The 22,742-nt window shown below is 38.1% G+C and overlaps 1 protein-coding gene across 2 annotated transcripts in view; it reads right to left on the minus strand.

The window, feature by feature from the left end:
* LOC143031964 (bestrophin-3-like) overlaps positions 1 to 22,742 on the minus strand; it is a 61,638-nt gene that overhangs the window by 37,161 nt on the left and 1,735 nt on the right. The window contains exon 2 of one of the 2 annotated variants that reach the window (XM_076196365.1): positions 20,223 to 20,367. The exons of the other annotated variant lie outside the window; for it this stretch is intronic. Within the exon in view, the coding sequence (XP_076052480.1) occupies positions 20,223 to 20,293 (71 nt within the window). The 5' untranslated portion in view covers positions 20,294 to 20,367. The remainder of the gene's footprint in view (positions 1 to 20,222; positions 20,368 to 22,742) is intronic. 2 annotated transcript variants of the gene reach the window in all.

Genomic DNA, 22,742 nt, shown 5'->3' on the forward strand with positions numbered 1-22,742 from the left:
CTCCCATACCATCCTCATTCCTAAACCCCAGAAACCCGCCTCCGCCCCCCTTTCATATCGGCCCATCTCCCTTCTGGAGTACTTTGGAAAGGTGTTCGAGCAAGTCTTAAGCCGCCGCCTGACCGTGTACCTAGAGACGGAGAATGTGCTGAGGGACTGCCAGTTTGGTTTTCGGCCGGGGCGCGGTGCAGAAGACGTAATATCCATAATCACTCAATGGGTTCAAAGACCGCCAGACGGTCGCCCTGGTAAGGCCATTTTGGTTTGTAAGGATGTGGAGAAGGCATTCGATGCTGTCTGGCACGAAGGTCTTAAGTACAAATTGTACCACAACTTCGACTTTGCCCTGCCGTTCACAAGGTTGCTCTGCAACTACCTGGACGACAGGTCAATTAGAATAAAGTGGCGGGGCTGTCTGTCCCAACCTTTTGTGCCGAAGGCTGGAGTGCCGCAAGGGTCAGTCCTTGCCCCCACTCTGTACAATCTATATACGAATGACCTGCCAGAGCCGGCTTATCCTCGCAACCAGGCTCTAACTCTTTCGTATGCGGACGACACTAACCACATAAGCAGACACAAAACGCTGCAGGGAGCGTTACACGTAATGCAAAACATCCTAGACGGGGCACACGCGTGGGAGCAACAGTGGCGCATTAAGACCAACGCGTCGAAATGCAATGCTGTACACTTCCGCTGCAAACGAACCAACAGAACAATCACAAACACTCCTCTTAAAATAAACAACACAAACATCCCAGCGAAGGACCATACCCGTGTGCTGGGTAGCACACTTGATAATGGCCTTACCTGGACCCCACACTTCCGCAAGCAGGGAGCGAAGGCTAGGGCTGTGCTGGGTAAGCTCAGACGCTTCAAAACTGCAACACTAAGAACCAAACGTCGATTGTACCTAGCCCTCGTCAGACCAATTCTGTGCCAGTCCCCGGGACTAAGCCAGCTGACATGTGCCACCAATAACTACGAGCATCAGAAGGTTCAGAATGCCGCTGTCCAGTTCATCACGGGCTCGCGATGGAGCGACTTCAGAACCACTGAGTCTCTACACCAGATTTCCAACATCCGTCCACTCAACCAACACAAACACAAACTTCACTCAAGACACCTAGAAAAACTGCACGCCAAACACAAACATCTGATACAACATATTACACCTAGACCACACCGTACAGACTATCTGTCAGCTGCGCCCGTCCCACGTGCGGTGTACACGATAAAACGTGTATAACCGCACCAACAAGTAACACACCCCTTCACCAGCTTGTCTGGTGATAACCGCAATAATGTAATAATAATAATAGTAATGGTAATAATAATGATAATAATAATAATGATAATATCGTTACTCAAACCCGACCTGGGGTAAAACAGGAATGCTCATGCCTTACCTGGGGCTAATCAGGAACGCCCTCTACACGCGGGAAGTGAAATCTACTCACTAACCGTAAATTACACACATACACCTCTCACAAACATAGCCGCATCCCACGCACAAACATATACACTTCCTTTTTCTTCGACTAAAAATCGCTTCCTTTCTCACTTTCTCTTATACTACATCTTCTCATTTCAGTTTACCTCCCACTAAAGATTTTTCCGTTTTTCCCCCTTTCTCTCCTACTACGTCTCCTACCATTTTCCAAACTTTCGTTGGTGATATAATATGCTCTTCCTCCCGGCATTGGCGCCACCGTCCAAGTTCCTAGCCCAGTTCTCCTAAAGCCACGACAACAAACTAGCCCCTAATCGCTCGCAATTCGCCCGGTGGCAATAGCCCTCTTTTATACACCACTATCTTTTCATTTTCTAACAGACATTCTTCCCCTCCCACAAAACCCGATCCCGCGCAAGCGAGGTGGTCTTTTCTTGGAATCCAGAATCCAGAATCCAGTACTTGAAAAAGCTGTAACAAGCGAAACGTAGTACTAATAAAGGTTTCGATCTCACAAGGTGTTTATTCTCACAACCATGGAGATATACAATGGGAGATGAAGTAACAACAAAACCAAAAGAGATAAGGAATTTAGACATTTTAATCACAGAATACTTAGAAATATAAACTATTAATGAACATAAGAACAGTATTTGATTGCATTGGTAAAGATATGATAGAGAAGAAAATATGAAAACCTGATCCACCCTACGCTGCAATACGCAGCGTTTGTGTTGTCACAACAAAAAGAGAGAAAATAAAAATCTTTCATCCATTCCAACATGTTCCCTTGAACTCCTCAAATATTTTCCAACTTCCATGTTAAAACCTTGTCAAGTATCTTGTCGGAAGCCTTTTCCAGATGCAGCGACACACAATCCATCTAACCTTTTCTTTTGTGTAACATATCAAATTAAAGCCTAATGTTAACAAGGTTTTCTTCTCCAAATAATCTGTCCACCTATCTTTATCAATTGTTGACATACTTTAGGCCTCGTATGTGTGTACCTATTTGTATGTGTATTTGTATGCCATTTTGTAATTATGTATCTATTCTTCTGGTTCGCTTGGTGGTGCAGAAGTCTATGAAGAATTAATACATTCATAGCTTCTTTACATTATAACTCAAGATGTTTTGTTGATTGTATTTGTTCTTACATATGAGGTTTGACGTTTTCTTATTACAATTGATGATAAAATTCACAATGTTCTGTGAGCTGATCAGTTTTATATGACGTCTGACGATTTGACTGACAAATTTCTCCTCGATTTTATAGTCTGTAGTCATGTGTGAATTACAGAACTCTACGCTGCCAGAAGAGCTCTTTCCTCAGTAAGGGACTAACGTAAACCAATTAAATCACTGCCCCAGACACAATCAATAAATCAAAGAGGGAACAGTCTTGAGCCAACTCCACAACCTTTACATACTAAACTCCAGCAAACTTCCTACAAGGTAAATTGCCCAACACAACTAACAACCGTCCTTCCTAGACATTTCAATGTCTTTCCCCTCCCCCACCCCCCCATCAACAGAGGGTAATGTTCATATCCTCCCTTTAGGCCCCTCAAAATTCACCCTAAAACTTACAGAAAACATCAACATCAAATTAACCCCTACTCAAAAAAAAAAAAAAAAAAAAAAATACAAATGAGCAAATTGGCCGGAAAGCACAAAAGAAATTAAAGATAGTTAACACAATAGAAGTAACTTAGTTCTCATCTACAGATAAAGCCACAGAAATGAGAACAGACACCATAATAAAAACAATTAAGAGGCTAGAGGAAAAGATCCGAGATAGCCTCACTGAAAAAGTAATAATAAATGAATAAACACATAAACAAGTAAATAGATAAATAGATAAATATGAAATAGTAAAAGAGAAAAAAACAACCAGATCAAAGAGAGAAACTATATTAAGTAAATTATATTGCAAAATAAACAAATAGAAAATTAAAGCTAGGAGAAATACCTGTGATCGTTGTATGAAAAATGAACATGATCTATGGTAAAAAGGAATAGTTGAAATATGTATAGATAAAGAAATTAATTTTCACATTCTTGAGGCAGTTGGAACTCCACAGAAAAAAATACCAAAACAACAATGCAGTATTATCAATAACAATTTTACTAAAACAAGTTTCTTGCCCACACCAGAAAAAGGAAAACATAGGGAAAAAGAAAAAAATGCACGAAAGATAAAGCCAGACAAAGAAACCACCCTACTCTCTAGCATAGTCTAAAAAAGAAGAAGCCTCTAATAAATTGAAAACCTCATACGCAGAAGGGCAAAAATATATATATAGATATAAATAATCATAATAAATAAATAAAAAACAACAGAAACACCAGATGAAATATTTGGACCCTGTAACAAAAAAAAGAAAAAGACCTGAAGAATGTGCTCAACCATTTTTAATTGAAAAACGTCATCACAACAGTCTGGAAAAGTGTACATATAATCACCATCTTAGAACAAAATAAAGTGCTGGAGAATCCAGTACCCTACAAAAGTATTTTCTATCTACCATATCGTACCTTACCTTAGCGAAGTGACCGTCACGTGACGTTGTCGATCATGGAGAGCCAACTTCTCCTCTCTTCCGCCAGCATCACCATCTGTGCCACCGTCCACTCTTCTCCAACATAGTTTATGAGGCTCTTCATGAATCTCATCCTCCGACTTCCTCTTGCTCTCTTCCCTTCCATTCTTCCAAGTAAATACTCTCTAATGCCCCACGTCTTAAGATGTGTCCCACAAATTTCAGCTGTCTCTTCCTTAGACCTCTTATCAGGCTTATTTCCACTCCTGCTCTCAAGACCTCCTCATTTGTAATTCCGGCTGTCCAAGGAGTTTTGAACATTCTTCTGTAAAACCACATTTCTGTGGCTTCCATTTTTTCTGGTGGAAAATTTTACCCTTAGTATCACGAAGTCGAGAAACCTGGCCAAATCAACGCGAATTAACCTATTAAACTCCGATGACAAGATTCTTGTCATTTGGTCAAATAAAACAAAAAATCATAAAACACCAAAATGTTTGATCAAACATCAGAAAAATATGACGTCAGTCCTCGCTTCGCTCGCGAGCGAAGCGAGGACTGACGTCATATTTTTCTGGTGTTTGATCAAACATTTTGGCGTTATATTTAAAGTCGGGCCACGTCATAATCCCACTACTCACCAACCTTCCCCGGTAAGTACTGGAAGTCTCCAATACAAAAGTGCCACCCAACAGAATAGTAACAGTGGCAATGAACATAGATAAGGGTTCTAGCACAACCTCTAGACAAAATAAGTCGAAGAATATCATAGAAGGGCACAACATTGACCAACAACGAGAAAAATGGTTGGCAAACTTCCAAGCTGGCAGAGAACGTATAGAGTATTTCTCATCACATAAAGACAGTTCACTAAACGTAACATAAAAACAACCCCAACAGTATTCTACTCGAGTTTCTACAATAATCTACTACCAATACCCTGAGATTCCATGCAAGGAAGGACCAAATGTCAATATAGAGCAAGGTATCAATAAAGAACAAAATTATAATGTAAGGCATGATGTTGGAACACAAAACGTGTCAAAGAGAAATAATAGCGAGTTTCTTAATACCATGCACTTTAATGCTAGTAGTATTAGGAATAAATTCCAAGCGATACAGGCGTATCTCAAAAGCATCTCGATATGATAGGAATAACCGAGACATGGTTAAATGGTAAAAAGTTTGAAGCTGAATTTGATATTGCGGGATTTAAACACTTTCGTCAGGATAGAAACCACAAGAAAGGTGAAGGTGTTCTGTTGTTCGTTAAAAGCGATGTCCATGCCTGTGTTTTAGAGAAAGTAAAACAGGATGCATATGATAGTTTGTGGGTAGAATTAACCCAAACAAATGGACAAAAAATGAATGTAGGTGTAATATATAGGACAAAAACATTATCATTAGCAGACGACAAACTATTGTTTTAAGAACTGTTTAGTTTCTGCAACCGGGATTTATCAGTAATGGGTGATTTCAACTTTACTGACATTGATTAGATGACCCTTGATCATGGTCATATAGGTAGTCGCTTGATAGATTTTCTCGGTGATAATTACTTAGTTCAGCATGTAAAAGAGCCCACAAGACATGGAAACTTACTCGATCTATTGATCACTAGCCGCGAAAGCATGATAACCGATGTAGAAGTTGGTGAAACTATTGCAAGTAGCGATCACAACTTAGATTCAAACGGCTAAATAATTTTAGAATAGATATTTGTGTTTCTAAAATACCCGATTTCAGTAAAGCTCAGTTCATAGGATTACATCAGGAGCTTCAGCTTACAGATTGGGAGGCAAAATTAAGCGAAAGACCTGTAGATCAGATGTGGGAAATGTTTCAAAATACGCTTACTAAGATGATTCATACTTACATTCCGTTTAAAGATAGACATACCTCAAATCAGGCTCGTCCAAAATGGCTTGACAATGAAACTGAAAAAAGTATTGCCAAAAAGAGACAGGCTTATAAGAAATATAAGTGTTCGGGTGCACCTAATGATCAAAATTATATAATAATACAGAAAAAAAAAACGAAAATGACAATACGGAATGAATATCATTGATAAATCCAGAAGGGAATCCTAAGGAATACTATAGTTACATTAGAGATAAAAAGGTTATTAGGAATCACATTGGCCCACTATTATCTGCTGACGGTCAACTTGAATATTCAAATGAAGGAATGTGTGATATTTTAAACAACTATTTTTGTTAAACATTCGTAAATGAAACACCTCAAAGTGAACTCCAAACTGAAACCTGTGAAAAGTCTAGGGTGAACTTACTACGGTAAATATAACAAAAGAAAAAATTAAAAAGTGTATAGAGAAACTCAAAGTTAATAAAACACCAGGGCCTGACAGTTGGCATCCAAGAATCTTAAAGGAAATGAAAAATGAGATTGTTGTTCCATTAGAAATTATTTTCAAGAAATCCATCATATCCAGATGTGTCCCAAGAGAATGGAAGCTGACTAACGTTACTCCCATATTCAAAAAAGGTGAAAAAAGAAACCAAATAACTACATGCCTATGAGCTTGACTTCAATCGTAGGAAAAAATATGGAAACTATCATCAGAGATGCTATCGAACACCATTTAGAAAGTAACTGTTTGATAAATGATAGCTAGCATGATTTCAGACGGAAACGTTCTTGGGTGACTTAACTTATTCGAATTCTACAGCACAGTCATCTTGAATTATGACAAAAGAAACTATAGATTTAATATATCTATACTTTGCAAAAGCTTTTGATACCGTCTACCACGAAAGGCTACTTACTAAATTAGCTTCACACGGAATAAGTGGTAGCCTATTAAGTTGAACTAGTAATTGGTTGAATGATCGAAAGCAGAGTTGTTTTAAATGGCAAAACTTCTAGATGAAAAAATGTTACGAGAGGAGTTCCTCAGGGTTCCGTTCTTTGGCCACTTCTATTCTTAGTATATATAAATGATATAGACCACGGACTGAAATCTATTGTCTCCAAATTTGCTGATGATACAAAACTGTGCAGAATGGCAAATGATCACTTAAATCAATTACATATTAAAGAATTAGATAATTTACAGCAATGGTCTGAAAAGTGGCTAACGAAATTTAACACAAGTAAATGGAAAGTTATTTGGAATATCGTTAACAAAAGTGGATAGTGAAAAAGATCTCGGCGTGGATTAATTTTCAGTAACGATCTCAAATCATCTAAGCACTGTATTTCAGTCTCTGAGAAATAAAGATTCTATAACTGATTGCGCGACCTTTTGACTTCAAAAGTCCATCTCTCATTAACAAGCTACATAAATCGTTAGTTCGTCCACATTCGGAATATGCTGTTTCCGCATGGTCGCCGAATCTCGTTAGAGACATTGATAGATTGGAAAAAGTACAACGGCGAGCCACAAAACTTATTCCAAATATCCAAAATAAATCATACGAAAATTGACTAAAACATATGAATCTGTTTTCCCTAAAAAAGCGTAGACTCAGAAGTGACTTAATACAGGCCTTTAAGATTCTAATGGGAATCGACATGAAAAGTGATAAAATTTTCACACTGAATGAGAATCCGACAAGAAATAATGGTCTCAAACTGTCAGGAAATATATTTGATTTGGAAGTGGGTAGAAACAACTTTGCCAACCGTGTAGTTAATGAATGGAATAAACTTTGTGCAGAAGCAGCGCAATGTACTTCAGTTCGAAGCTTTAACCCATTCAACTCCGATGACAAGATTCTTGTCATTTGGTCAAATAAAACAAAAAATCATAAAACACCAAAATGTTTGATCAAACACCAGAAAAATATGACGTCAGTCCTCGCTTCGCTCGCGAGCGAAGCGAGGACTGACGTCATATTTTTCTGGTGTTTGATCAAACATTTTGGCGTTATATGATTTTTTGTTTTATTTGACCAAATGACAAGAATCTTGTCATCGGAGTTTAATGGGTTAAGATTCGTTTAGATAAACACCTGAGCAATATGCTCTAATGACTACCGTTTATTTTATATTATTTGTTATTACTTGTCTGTTTGTATATTATTACTTGCTTGATTTTCATTTATCATTATTATTCTGTCAATTTATTATGATTTACTATTTACCTGTTTGTTTATTATTTAACTATACCTACGCATTTATTTCATTTATTATTATTTATATTATTATGATTTTTTTATTTTTTATTTATCGTTACTATAGTTTTTCGCACCCGACCTAGTTATGGACCAAAAGGTCTCCTGTCGGCATGCTCCGCCTTTGTAATCTTTTGTAACCCTATCATAAAATAAGCTCTTCTTAATAGGCTACCAAATTCTATATTCCAACAGACTTACTCGGAAACACACACACACACACACACACACACACACACACACACACACACACACACACACACACACACACACACACACACACACACACTTCAGTGAACGGACGGCGTAGAGGACGTTCTGAAGAAAAAGTGAAAAATAGAGGATTCCAAAGCAAAGGAAGTACCTATTGTATTTGCAGGGTGGGGGAAATTGCTCGTGGGGTAGTGGGAAAGTAGGGAAAGAGGAGAAGGGGAGGGATTGCTGAGGGAAATGGAAGGAAATGAGGAAGGAGAAGACTTGGCCCAGGCAGACAGACGAAATGTAAATATCAAAAGACGGCCCCGACTAGCTGAGTGACGACGAAATGTCTAATAAAAATGTAAAGATCAGAAACATAGATAAGAGCAGTACAATGGAAGGTGAGGATGATAATTTCAAAGGATTTAATGAAAGGGCGGCGGATACCAACCTCCCCCGACTGACAAAACTGGAGGAAAAACTTCAACAAATGTCTGACAACTGGGAAGTTAGGTTTGGCAAGATGACAAAAATCGCCAAGAGGTTTGAAAAATTGGAAGAACTAGAGAAGGCGAACAAAAACTTAACTGAAGAAATAGAAGACCTAAAAAGACAGTTAAGAGAAGTAAAGGTGGAGAATGAGGAATTGAAGAGGAATAGTAAAGAAAACAGAGAGGCCATAACTAAAGAAGCTAAGAATTGGAAAGCAACCCAAGAAGACAATAAAGTTTCATTCACTGACATAGTCAAACAGCAATTGAAAGAACATACTGAAGACTCGGTTATTAAAGTGATGAGACAAAAGGAGAATATAGTAAGAGATTTAGCAGACAAGAAGAAATGTATAATTATATTAGGAATGGAAGAAAAACACAACCCAGATAGAACCACAAGAATCAAAGAGGAAAATGAAAAAGTAAGCCAATTACTAGAATCAGTGTAGGAAGATGAACCAGAAATTATGAAGCAAATCGAAGAGAAATTTAGACTCGGAAAGTATAGCACAGATAAGACCAGACCAATTAAGATTAAATTCAAGTCACAAACGACGGCAGAGAATATCTTATCCAAAACAGGGAAACTAGCAACAAGTGAACAATATAAAAAGGTATGGATAAAAAGGGAAATGAATAAAGAGGAAAGAGAGGAAGAAAAACAGAAAAGACTTGAAGCTAAGGAAAAAAACGAGAAAAGAACAGAGTTAGAAAAAGAGAGATTCTATTGGAGAGTAGTGAATATGAAACTAAAGAAAGTCGACATACAAGAGAAAAACAAAAGGGAAACAGAGAACACAATGGAAGTGGCAGAAAACTAAGAGTGTCTTACACAAATATAGATGGATTAATAACAGGATTGAATGAGCTGAATGATTATTTGAAGGAAAAAGAACCAGACATAATGGGAATTGTAGAAATAAAATTAAAAGGTCCACTACCACCCAACAGTGTAGGAAGGTGGAGTTATGTTCCTGACTAAGAAGGATATAAACGTGAAGTGTGTCACATATGGAAAGAATACAGTAGAGATGATAATGATGGAAGTAGAAGACAGAGATAAGAAGAGCAGAAAGTTTGTGATAAATTATGTGCCCCCGAAAACAGCCTCATGGGAAGAGAGTGAACATAAAAGTATGTTAGAGGACACAAAGATAGCATTAAACAAGATAATGGAAGAGGGAGGAAGAATAGTTATGATGGGCGACTTTAATTGCAAAGAAATCTGCTGGGAAGAAATGACAGTAAAGGGTGGAGACGGCTCATGGGGAAACGCTCTACTTGAGATGGTTACTGACCATACAATGACGCAATGGATACAGGAGAACACTAGGTATAGAAATGAAGAAGAGCCATCGAGACTAGACCTAATAATTACATCCGAACCTAGAATAGTGGACAAAATTGAATATAAAACACCAATAAGTAAAAGTGACCACATATTGATTGAACTGGAACTTAATGAAGAAAAATATATGAAAAGAAATGAGCAATATAGAAAAGGAAGAATGATATATGAAAAAACAAACTTTGATAAAATAAGAGAATTCTTTCAAGAAAACTGGGAAGAAATATACAAAGAAGAAACATCAGTGGAAGAGAAATGGAAAATTTTGACAAAAATTTACAAAAAAGGAGTGGAAAAGTATGTCCCAAGACAAAAACAAGAAAAAGAATATGTAAAATGCTGGTACAACAAAAGTTGTAGGGAGTTAAAAGACAAAAGAGACAAAGCCTGGAGCAGATAGAAAAAGACAGAAGACCTGAAAAATGGAAAATGTATACCTGTTATAGAAATGAATATGTACAAACGTGCAGAGAGAAAAAGAGAAAATATGAAAAAGATGTCATAGAAAAGTGTAAAGATCAACCAAAACTATTCTACAGATTTGTAAAAAATAAACTGAAAAACAAACAAGACTTGGAGAAATTAAGACAAGAGGGAGTTGAATACACTGAGGAAATGGAAATGGCGGAAATTATGAACAAACATTTTGAATCAGTGTTTACAAGGGAGAACATACAACATGAAGAGAACGAATGGAAAGAGAAAGTCCCCCCTATGGAAGAAATAGAAGTAACAAAGAATGAAATATTGACACACTTGAGTAATCTTGATGTCAGAAAATCGCATGGACCAGATGATATAGCAAACTGGATACTGAAAGAATGCAGGAATGAACTGCCAGACAAAATACATAGCATACTAAACAGTTCCTTGAAAGAAGGAAAAGTTCCAGAAGATTGGAAAAAAGCAAATATATTACCTATATATAAAGGAGGAAATAAAGAAGACCCTACCAACTATAGACCAGTCTCTCTAACAAGTACAATAGCAAAAATTTGTGAAAGAATTATCAAAAGTAGATGGGTAAAATATTTAGAAAAAAGAGTGTTAAATCCAAGGCAATTTGGATTCATACAAGGACGATCATGCGTCACTAATTTAATATGTTTCTATTCAAGGCTAATAGATATAATACAAGAAAGAGATGGATGGGCGGACTGTGCATTTCTAGACCTAAAAAAAGCTTTTGACAAAGTACCACATAAGAAGTTGCTTAAGAAATTAGAAACTGAAGGAGGAATACAGGGCAAACTACTAAATTGGATGGAAGACTTTTTGCAAGAAAGAAAAATGAGAGTAGTGATAAGAAACCAGCACTCAAAATGGGATGAAGTAATAAGCGGTGTTCCGCAGGGAACAGTTCTGGCCCCAATAATGTTTTCTATATATATTAATGATATGGATGAAGGAATTGAATTCTATATGAGATTCTTTGCAGATGATGCAAAACTACTGAAAAGAGTGAAAACTGAAGAAGATTGTGAATCACTACAGAGAGATATAAATAAAGTACAGGAATGGAGTAGGAAGTGGGAGATGGAGTTCAATACAAAAAAGTGTAGTATAATGGAATTTGGAAAAAGCAAAAACAGAATAACAGGAGCATATAAATTGGGAGAAGAAAGAATAAAAAAAGTAGAAAATGAGAAGGACCTGGGAGTCATTGTTATGAATATGTCACCTGAGAAACATATAAATAAGATTTTTGGAGAAACTTATAATTTAATAAGAACAATCAAAGTTGCATTTACATACCTGGATGAAGAAATGGTGAAGAAAATCCTAATCACCCTGATAAGACCAAGATTGGAATATGCAGCAACGATATGGTCACCAAGTACAAAAAAATGTATAAAAAAAAACTTGAAAGAATACAAAGAGCAATTACAAAATTGGCACCAACACTCTCAAAACTATCATATGAAGAGAGACTACAAAAACTTGAACTACAGACACTAGAGCAAAGAAGAGAGAGAGGAGATTTGATAGCTATTTACAGAATCATGAAAGGCATAGAAATTACTGATAGAGAGAATCTGATAAAATGGGATGACAGAAATACAAGAGGACACGGAAAGAAAATAAAAAAAGACAGCTATAGAAGAGATCTGAAAAAGAACAGCTTTCCTCACAGAGTAATAGACAGTTGGAACAAGTTAGATGAGAAAGTGGTGTGTGCAAAAACAATACATGAATTTAAAAATAGTTTAGATAAAATGAGATATGAAGACGGGACCTCACGAGCATAGCTCCCCTTCCCGTAAAATACAACTAGGTAAATACACACACACACACATACACACACACACAGCACGACTTGGTGGCGCGGTTGGTAGAGTCCCCGACTGTCACAACGGCGGTCCGGGTTCGAATCCTGCCCAGGGCTGAAATAATTTCAGTATCGCTGCGCTTCGAGTCGTTACTCCAACTCTCGTGGACCGGGAGGTGTGTGTGTGTGTGTGTGTGTGTGTGTGTGTGTGTGTGTGTGTGTGTGTGTGTGTGTGTGTGTGTGTGTGTGTGTGTGTGTGTGTGTGTGCGTGTAAGGTCACAGCATTACCCATAGATCGGTCATACGAGCTCTGAGCTCTCTTCTGGGAGGGAAATAGCTATCGATCACGAGTCCAGCACGTGATCCAAAGACCAAGGTGAATACACACACACACAGACAGAACAACAAAGAATTATTTCACCAAGTGACTTATGGGTTGAAACGGTGATTGTGACCGGTTCTCTGGGGAACGTGGTTCCCTCTGCATAAGAGAGAAATGGGGTCAACCACTTGTTTGATTGATACATTAGTTATTGGAGTGATAGACAGATAGTATTGAGGAGGTGGTAACGAAGCTTTGAGGTTATTGAGTTTTATTCACAATCAAACGTTTCGTGTGTGTGTGTGTATTCACCTTGGTCTTTGAATCACGTGTTGGACTCGTGATCGACAGCTATTTCCCTCTCGGAAGAGAGCTCAGAGCTCGTATGACCGATCTATGGGTAATGCTATGACCTTTCAAACACACACACATCCAACTCCCCGCCCACGAGAGTCAGAGTAACGACCCGAAGCACAGCAATACCGAAATAATTTCGGCCCTGGGCAGGATTCGAACCAGGTACTGCGAGCACCACCGTACTTCCCAGTCCAGCCCTCTATCAACTGCGCCACCGTGTGTGTGTGTGTGTGTGTGTGTGTGTGTGTGTGTGTGTGTGTGTGTGTGTGTGTGTATTCTCTTGTTGACAGACGAGATTAAATAATATTGCTGTTTCTGCATTGTTTATCTTTTTATTGAGAACTATTTCTCATGCTAGCCGTTCCGTACGGAAGGAAGCAGACGTTCACGTAAACTTAATCCATTCAACTCCGATGACAAGATTCTTGCCATTTGGTCAAATAAAACAAAAAATCATAAAACACCAAAATGTTTGATCAAACACCAGAAAAAATATGACGTCAGTCCTCGCTTCGCTCGCGAGCGAAGCGAGGACTGACGTCATATTTTTTTCTGGTGTTTGATCAAACATTTTGGTGTTTTATGATTTTTTGTTTTATTTGACCAAATGGCAAGAATCTTGTCATCGGAGTTTAATGGGTTAAGGGAACTCGTCGACAATGAACTACATCGTCAACAGCAACAACACCTCCAAGGCACAGAAGCTAAGATTGTGTCCAAACTCTCCCGACGTTATGGAGGCAACTTGAAACTCCCAAAACCTACCCAAGGATTCTACAACTTTGTCACCAACTTACAACCCACCAATGATCAAGAAGAATTACTCAACATGGGACTCAACTGCCACTACGCTACCAAGCCAAGAAAACACCGATAAAAGACTGGAAATTGAACTACTCTTAGATGACATTAGTTTAAAAAAGAAAAAAAAAGTTACCGTTTCCACGGACCTCCAAGCAACACTCATTGCAGAGGCATCCAAAACCAGAGGCAATTTCCAAAGCCATTTAGTACATAAAAGACACATTCAAGCAGCCAAACAACTCCGCAAAAACGAGGACATCGCCATCAGAAGAGGCGACGAAACCGAAGCCTTTGCCATAATCCCCAAACAAGAATACCTCACAAAAATGGACGACATTCTAGCTGATACCTCCAAGTTCACCAAGATCACTCGTAATCCCAGGGAACAGATCAAAAAGAAAAGAAAAACAGCAACCACATACGGACAGCTACTCAGCAAACTAACAGTCCAACACCGTAAATTAGCAAGAGAAACAGAAGTTCTCAACAAAAAGATAAACAATGCAGAAACAACAATATCATCTAATCTCGTCTGTCGACAAGAAAATATTCTTCCTGGATACACTGATATATATATATATATATATATATATATATATATATATATATATATATATATATGCGGAAAAAACCACCAAGGAAAAAGAAAAACTGATGACCAAGCGCTTTCGTCTATTCAGACATCCTCAGGGTACATAGAAGAGAAAAAGTACACAAGAATATATACAAAGAGTATGAGGTCAGGGAAGGAACCAGGAGAGGTTGCGAGGATCTAATGTCAACCTGACCCGTTCGCGGCAGCGGACGTTTGGGCTACTACTTTTTTCACAATAAAATTGTCTAACTTATACATACCATGACTTAAATTTAAGTCATTGACAAATGTATCTTTGATCAGACTGGATTCTATTATATTTCTCGTCAAATATGACTTATCTTTAACAATTTCTTTAGCACCCTCCCAATTTATACAATGATTAAAATCCCTTAGGTGAATAAATAAGGCATTAGACATTTGCCCACTCTTGACGCTATACTGATGTTGTTTTAACCTTACTTTTAATTCTTTTCCAGTCTGACCAATATAGCATTTGTCGCAATTTTTACATGGAATTGAATATATACATCCTTCTTCCTTATATGGAGAGTTTTTAATTAAAAGACTTCTAACTGTATTGGAGTTCTTAAATGCTACTTGAATGTTGAAAGTCTTAAGAATATGTGGTAGTTTGACGAAATTCTCGTTGAAAGGCAGTACAAGTAGGTTCTTTACATTAAAAGTTTTACTAGCTTTTTCCTCGTAGAAAGATTTCTTAGCCGATTTATAAGAAATCTCCACGAGGTGCTTAGGATATTTTAATTTTGAAGCTATGTTAGATATTCTTAAGAGTTCATCATCCAAAAACTCCGGACTGCAAATTCTATGGGCTCTCAGAAACATTGATGACAACACTGACATCTTTGTCCTGCAATGATGAGACGAATAAAAATGTACGTATGAAAGAACATTGGTGGGTTTTCTATAGACATCAAATTTAAAGTACCTTTCCTTTCTGTAAATCATTACATCAAGGAAAGGTAAATGATCATTTTCTTCTATTTCCATGGTAAATTTAATGGAAGGGACCAAGGCATTGAGTTTAGTTAAGAACAAAGTAGGATCATCATTTGCAGGCCAAATACATAAGATATCATCAATGTATCTGTACCATGTGACAAAATGGGGGAGAATCTTAGGTAATAATTTAGTTTCAAAAAATTCCATGTAAAGATTGCTAAGAACTGGAGAAAGTGGGTTACCCATAGCCATACCAAACTTTTGCTGGAAAAAATTACCGTCAAATACAAAATATGAGTCAACAATGCATAATTTAATTAATTCAATGATAGTGGTGGTAGGCAGTGGCAACTCATGTTTCTTCAATTCTTCTTCAAGATACAACAATAAATCAAAAACCGGTACACGAGTAAATAACGAGGTAACATCATAACTTATTAACTTAAAATGGTAATTTAAATTTAGGTTGTTAAGCTTATCAACCAACTCTACATTGTTCTTAATGTGGCTACTAGAGATGGAGCCTACAAGAGGACTTAAGATAGACACTAGCCACTTAGATAACTTATAACTGGCAGATCCTATAGAACAAGTAATAGGTCTCACCGGGTTATTAGGCTTGTGAGTTTTGATTAATCCATACATGTATGGCAAAGAAGGTGAGGTGGATGAAAACTCTTTAATTAAGTGGTCATGACCTTTTAAAAGTTGTTTTAATTTTGATCTAAATTTGTTGTTGACGGACTCTAAAGGATTTTTCTTTAACTTAGTGTATGTGTTTTCATCACTTAATAAGGTTTCCATTTTGTCAATGTAATCGATCTTATTCAATATTACAACACTATTACTTTTATCTGCTTTAGTAACATGCAATTCTTTGTCATTCTTTAAATTGTTGTACTCTTTGAGAAAACGTTTCGGACAAGTGGGCTGGTTAGAGTTAGACAAAGAATTATACACAAAACCTTTGCAAATATTAATGTCATCACTGGATACATCACCAAATTTTTCCAGATTACAAAAGGCTTTGGCTATACTAACACTATCCACCTGTTTGGATGTGGCAAAACTAAGTCCATAACCCAAAGCACACTTGGCATCATCACTTAAGGGTTTGTCGGACAAATTAATCACAAAATTTGGATTTGCATGCTTGGTCCAGTTACTGTCTTTGATTAAACTGTCAAGTTTTTTGTCAAGCTTAATTCTAAGGGTATTACATACAAACCTCATTTTACCATAACAGTAATCAAGCAGTCTTGATTTCCAATCCACCGGTATAGCACGTTCAAATTCACGTTTCTTTGATCCCAAAACTTGGAACATGGCATTCACTTCAATTTTCGTGATCTCAATATGTTTCAGTAGAATAATTCTTTGGAATTCTTCAAAAGGTCGCTCACACAAACTTGACAATCTGTTGTTGAGAAGAGACTTGGGTAACACTTGTTCTTCTAAACACCGCTTTAGGAACCTCAGTCGAAGTTTCATCTTGTGGGACTTGGAGAGAGCTGAACAGAATTCAGTGACGAAGGGAGAAAGTCCAGGGCAGAAAACAGTGAAGTCTTGGAAGTAGCGCGTGGTATCCATTTTGCATGAGAAATCACATAAACTCGTGATTCTAAATATGCGGAAAAAACCACCAAGGAAAAAGAAAAACTGATGACCAAGCGCTTTCGTCTATTCAGACATCCTCAGGGTACATAGAAGAGAAAAAGTACACAAGAATATATACAAAGAGTATGAGGTCAGGGAAGGAACCAGGAGAGGTTGCGAGGATCTAATGTCAACCTGACCCGTTCGCGGCAGCGGACGTTTGGTCAGACTGGAAAAGAATTAAAAGTAAGGTTAAAACAACATCAGTATAGCGTCAAGAGTGGGCAAATGTCTAATGCCTTATTTATTCACCTAAGGGATTTTAATCATTGTATAAATTGGGAGGGTGCTAAAGAAATTGTTAAAGATAAGTCATATTTGACGAGAAATATAATAGAATCCAGTCTGATCAAAGATACATTTGTCAATAACTTAAATTTAAGTCATGGTATGTATAAGTTAGACAATTTTATTGTGAAAAAAGTAGTAGCCCAAACGTCCGCTGCCGCGAACGGGTCAGGTTGACATTAGATCCTCGCAACCTCTCCTGGTTCCTTCCCTGACCTCATACTCTTTGTATATATTCTTGTGTACTTTTTCTCTTCTATGTACCCTGAGGATGTCTGAATAGACGAAAGCGCTTGGTCATCAGTTTTTCTTTTTCCTTGGTGGTTTTTTCCGCATATTTAGAATCACGAGTTTATGTGATTTCTCATGCATATATATATATATATATATATATATATACATATATGTATATATATATATATATGTATATATATATATATATGTATATATATATATATATATATATATATATGATGAATGGTTTAGACAGATGAGAGATTGGGTGGAGGAAGAATAAGCGAAGATGGGCTGGAACTTTTTATTGCTTATACGTTTCGACCGACTCGGTCTTCTTCAGTCCAACTGTTTGTAGACAGCTTACTGAAGATGGCCGAGTCGGTCTAAACGTATAAGCAATAAAAAGTTCCAGCCCATCTTCGCTTATTCTTCCTCCACCCAATCTCACATATATACATATATATGTCTGTATGTGTATACATATACATATATACTGTATATGTATATGCATATATATATATATATATATATATAGAGAGAGAGAGAGAGAGAGAGAGAGAGAGAGAGAGAGGGAGAGATAGATAGATAGAGAGGGAGAGAGAGAGAGTGGGAGGCAGAGATAGATAGAGAGAGAGAGAGAAAGTGGAAGGGAGAGATAGATAGATAGAGAGAGGGAGAGAGAGAGAGAGTGGGAGGGAGAGATAGGTAGATAGATAGATAGATAGAGAGAGAGAGTGGGAAGGAGAGATAGATAGATAGAGAGAGGGAGAGAGAGTGGGAGGGAGAGATAGAGAGGGGGAGGGAGAGATAGATAGAGAGAGGGAGGGAGAGAGAGTGGGAGGGAGAGATAGATAGATAGATAGATAGAGTGGGAAGGAGAGATAGATAGATAGAGAGAGAGAGAGAGTAGGAAGGAGAGATAGATAGATAGATAGAGAGAGAGAGAGGGTTGAGAAACTCAAAGAGAGATGTTGGGGGAATGGGAGAAACAGAGAGACAAGAAAGATAGTACAATATTCATCTCACGCTTTTTTGAAGGCTGCTTTGGGTCTACAATTATCTCCCTCTTTATTGAAGGTTGCTTTGGGCCTCTGTCTCGTAATGCTTCGGTCAATTACACAATGTTTCACTCATACCCTTGGGGTGAGACCACTAAGGATTTTTACCATTATATGGAAAGGCGATTTCATGTGGCTGATGGTGCAATCTCCAGCCTGAAGACAGATTCACGAAGACAGCCCTAGGCACCTTAACCCATTAAACTCCGATGACAAGATTCTTGTCATTTGGTCAAATAAAACAAAAAATCATAAAACACCAAAATGTTTGATCAAACACCAGAAAAAAATATGACGTCAGCGAGCGAAGCGAGGACTGACGTCATATTTTTTTCTGGTGTTTGATCAAACATTTTGGTGTTTTATGATTTTTTGTTTTATTTGACCAAATGACAAGAATCTTGTCATCGGAGTTTAATGGGTCAAGGGAGAACTGATGATCACTAATGCCGTGTTTAAGAAGAAATGTGTGTATAGAGTGGCGCCCAAAGGAATTTGTAGAAGAGTATTAGATGTAAATATTTTGAAGATAGAAAGTAGCGGAATGTCTAATCATCATCTGGTGTCTGTTGGAGCTGGTAATAGTCACTGCTAGGAATCGAAGAGCTCGAACCCTCGACTAAATAGATACGAGACCTGCACTCCCCCGCTCACTAAAGAAGATTGAGAATGGACAAAAAGTGGAGAAATAGAAGAAGGAAGAGAGGCAAAGAGGTGTTGATATAAAATTGAACAGTAGGAGAATCTAACAAATATATCAAAGAAATAAAAGAGGATGTGTTAGAGGGAAAAGAAAACGAATAAATGTGTTTTGTCGTAATATTGGTTCACCATTCACTCTTATATTCCAAGGAGACATTTGACAAAAAAGAAGTTCCTGGGTGACATCAACAAGACTGAGGAAGATCCACTGTGAAGGATCGTGAAGCAGAAACAGGACGTCAGCAGCGGATATGACAGGAGACTGGAGCTGCTTGATTACATCATTAAAGTGAACGACAAAAAAAAAAAAAAAAAAAAAAAAAAAAAAAAATTGTTGACAATGATGTTGCAACCAAGGGGAAACGTGTCGTATTCAAATTTCATTATACATTACGTCAGGGTTAACACTTCGTGTACTGGGTGGCACCTCTTTTTAAATTAAACTCCGATGACAAGATTCTTGCCATTTGGTTAAATAAAACAAAAAATCATAAAACACCAAAATGTTTGATCAAACACCAGAAAAATATGACGTCAGTCCTCGCTTCGCTCGCGCAGAAAAATATGACGTCAGTACTCGCTTCGCTCGCAGCGAAGCGAGGAATGACGTCATATTTTTCTGCGCGAGCGAAGCGAGGACTGACGTCATATTTTTCTGGTGTTTGATCAAACATTTTGGTGTTTTATGATTTTTTGTTTTATTTGACCAAATGGCAAGAATCTTGTCATCGGAGTTTAATGGGTTAATACCAAATGGGTTAGTCATGCTATTGAAGCCTCTCAGAGAGACAACAGTTTCACCTCAGGAGGAGCTTCCAGAAGGAACCGACTCTTGTACTCTCAGTGACTGACGCGGAGTAGCTGATGGTCATGTCGTCGTTGGCCGCGAGGAATCCCTCTCACTCGATCGGCGGCCTAGCGGTCAACAGGAGCACTTTAGTGTTGGCTGGAAGCAAATATATACTTTATATCTGCACGTACAAAATATGTGCCTGTGTGTGTGTGTGTGTGTGTGTGTGTGTGTGTGTGTGTGTGTGTGTGTGTGTGTGTGTGTGTGTGTGTGTGTGTGTGTGAAAATAGTTTACTAATAAAAATATGTATAAAGAAACTGCAAATATGCCCCTAAATATGACGAATAACTTTTCAAGTGATGTGTTCTCGGTGACGCTGTGTCTCGCTGCATTGCCTTTGACACGAGGCGGTGTGACGAGACTGGGGAATGACCTTTCATTCACGAGGCGCTTAGACAGGAGGGTCAATGATGGACGTGGGATGGGTGTATGGTTCAAGCCAACTACCCCTTTCCCTTTAGGGAAATAAAACCTTTGGTATGTATGTATGTATGTATGTATCTATGTATGTATGTATGTATTGCATCAAGCTTCTAGAACAGTGGTTCCCAAACTATCTTACCTGACACCCCCTTTTTGCTTCCAGTAGACCCGCACGCCCCCACTTATTTTGTTCATGTGAAATGATTCTTGCATTTATTTCTTAGCATTGTTCAGGAAAACAGATTTCTGCTTGTATTAATTAAATTTCAATAATGAAAGCCACTCAAACAAATAATAGTACATTCCAGAGACATTTTTCTAAGTAACTAAAAACGAAACATTTGGTTCAAAGGGCGTGAAAAAAAAAAGTTTGAACATTAACAAATTGTGCTTGGTATCGGTGACGTGTCCAAAACGTGTAAGGAGAACTAGCTTCATAGAAAACGGGTTATAGTGACTGTTATAATTATACTTTGCATGTATGTAATGGCAGATATTTGTTCTTTGGATGATTTTATTAATCTAATCAAACATATTTTTGAGCAGATGACTTCACCCCCCCCACCCCCTTGTATCCTTCTCACGCCTCCCTAGGGGAGGGGGCGCTCCCCTAGTTTGGGAACCACTGTTCTAGAATGTAGACTTACTCTAAAATTATTTTTAACCCATTCAACTCCGATGACAAGATGTCTTGTCATTTGGTCAAATAAAACAAAAAATCATAAAACACCAAAATGTTTGATCAAACACCAGAAAAATATGACGTCAGTCGTCCTCGCTTCGCTCGCGAGCGAGCGAAGCGAGGAGGACTGACGTCATATTTTTCTGGTGTTTGATCAAACATTTTGGTGTTTTATGATTTTTTGTTTTATTTGACCAAATGACAAGACATCTTGTCATCGGAGTTGAATGGGTTAAATCGGGTTGGGTGATAATGGGATTTTGTGGAGAGGGTGAAGTTCAGCCACAAATTTTAGTCACAGCTTTCTGGGACATTGATCTTTGTAAAGATTCTACGATGGATATGACTCGCAGAAGATCCCGCGTTTGTAAACGTGCAAGAATTACACAACAATGTCTGCTAATTGCTTATTCTGTTTACTAGCTTGCTTGCCTGTATGCGTCCATTTGTATGCTTGCTCGTTTTGTAAGTTTGCTTTTTTGTTTTGTTTTTCTTCTGCAACTGACCGCGTGCTGAACCAAAATGTCTCTCCATGCTTTACATTGTGACCTGTCTCCTGCTTTTAGCACTGTACTTGCAAGGTAAGGAGCGTACGTCAGGTGGCACATAGATGCGACCGAGACGCCGAACTACGACCTTGGACTGCTGTGAATCGGAGAGGAGTGTAAGGAAGCTTCTGACCGTCAACTACGCAAACGAAAGTCCATCACGCAAGTGGGTACGCGATGATGCTGACGTCGGCATCTTGATTATATCTATTGTAGTCGTACCTACGTAACCTCCATTCTCTCTAAACTGGCTTCATCATATTTTCTATGGTTATCAAAATTCACGGGTGAAAGAGAACGAACGATTGAGCACTGACTTTATTTTTTATAATACGATTATTATGACGCAACATCGCATGTCGGGTAGCTAATGCTGCAGGACGTGCGATGTGCCCCGGAGTGAAGAGGTAGGGGACCGGCTGGTCAAATCGATGAAAATGGGGGGTGGGGGTGGGGTGGGGGGGTAATGAAAACTGGGGAAAAAATTCTACATCTGCGTATGGCAATCAACAGTTTGTCTGCGGATTATTTAATCAAAATTCGCCTTATTTTCGTAGTTATGGCAAATAAACCCCCTCCTCCCCCCAACTCGACCCCATCTCGGCCCTATGATACGTATTGGTCAGTACAATATATATATTATTGCAATAAATAACAATAATTTGTAATGATTGAGTAATATTGCTAGTGACTTCTGGCAACTCTGTCTCTGTACCAGAGGTTATATGTGGACCCCAGCATGAGTAGATGCCTTGACCACTCCCTAACGATGCAGAAAGATCAAAGACAGTTGATGAGTCTGAGGAAGAAGAAACCC

This window comes from Oratosquilla oratoria, chromosome 12 (assembly GCF_046742065.1).
Source record: "Oratosquilla oratoria isolate Oo_2021 chromosome 12, ASM4674206v1, whole genome shotgun sequence".
NCBI classification, from domain to species: Eukaryota; Metazoa; Arthropoda; class Malacostraca; order Stomatopoda; family Squillidae; genus Oratosquilla; species Oratosquilla oratoria.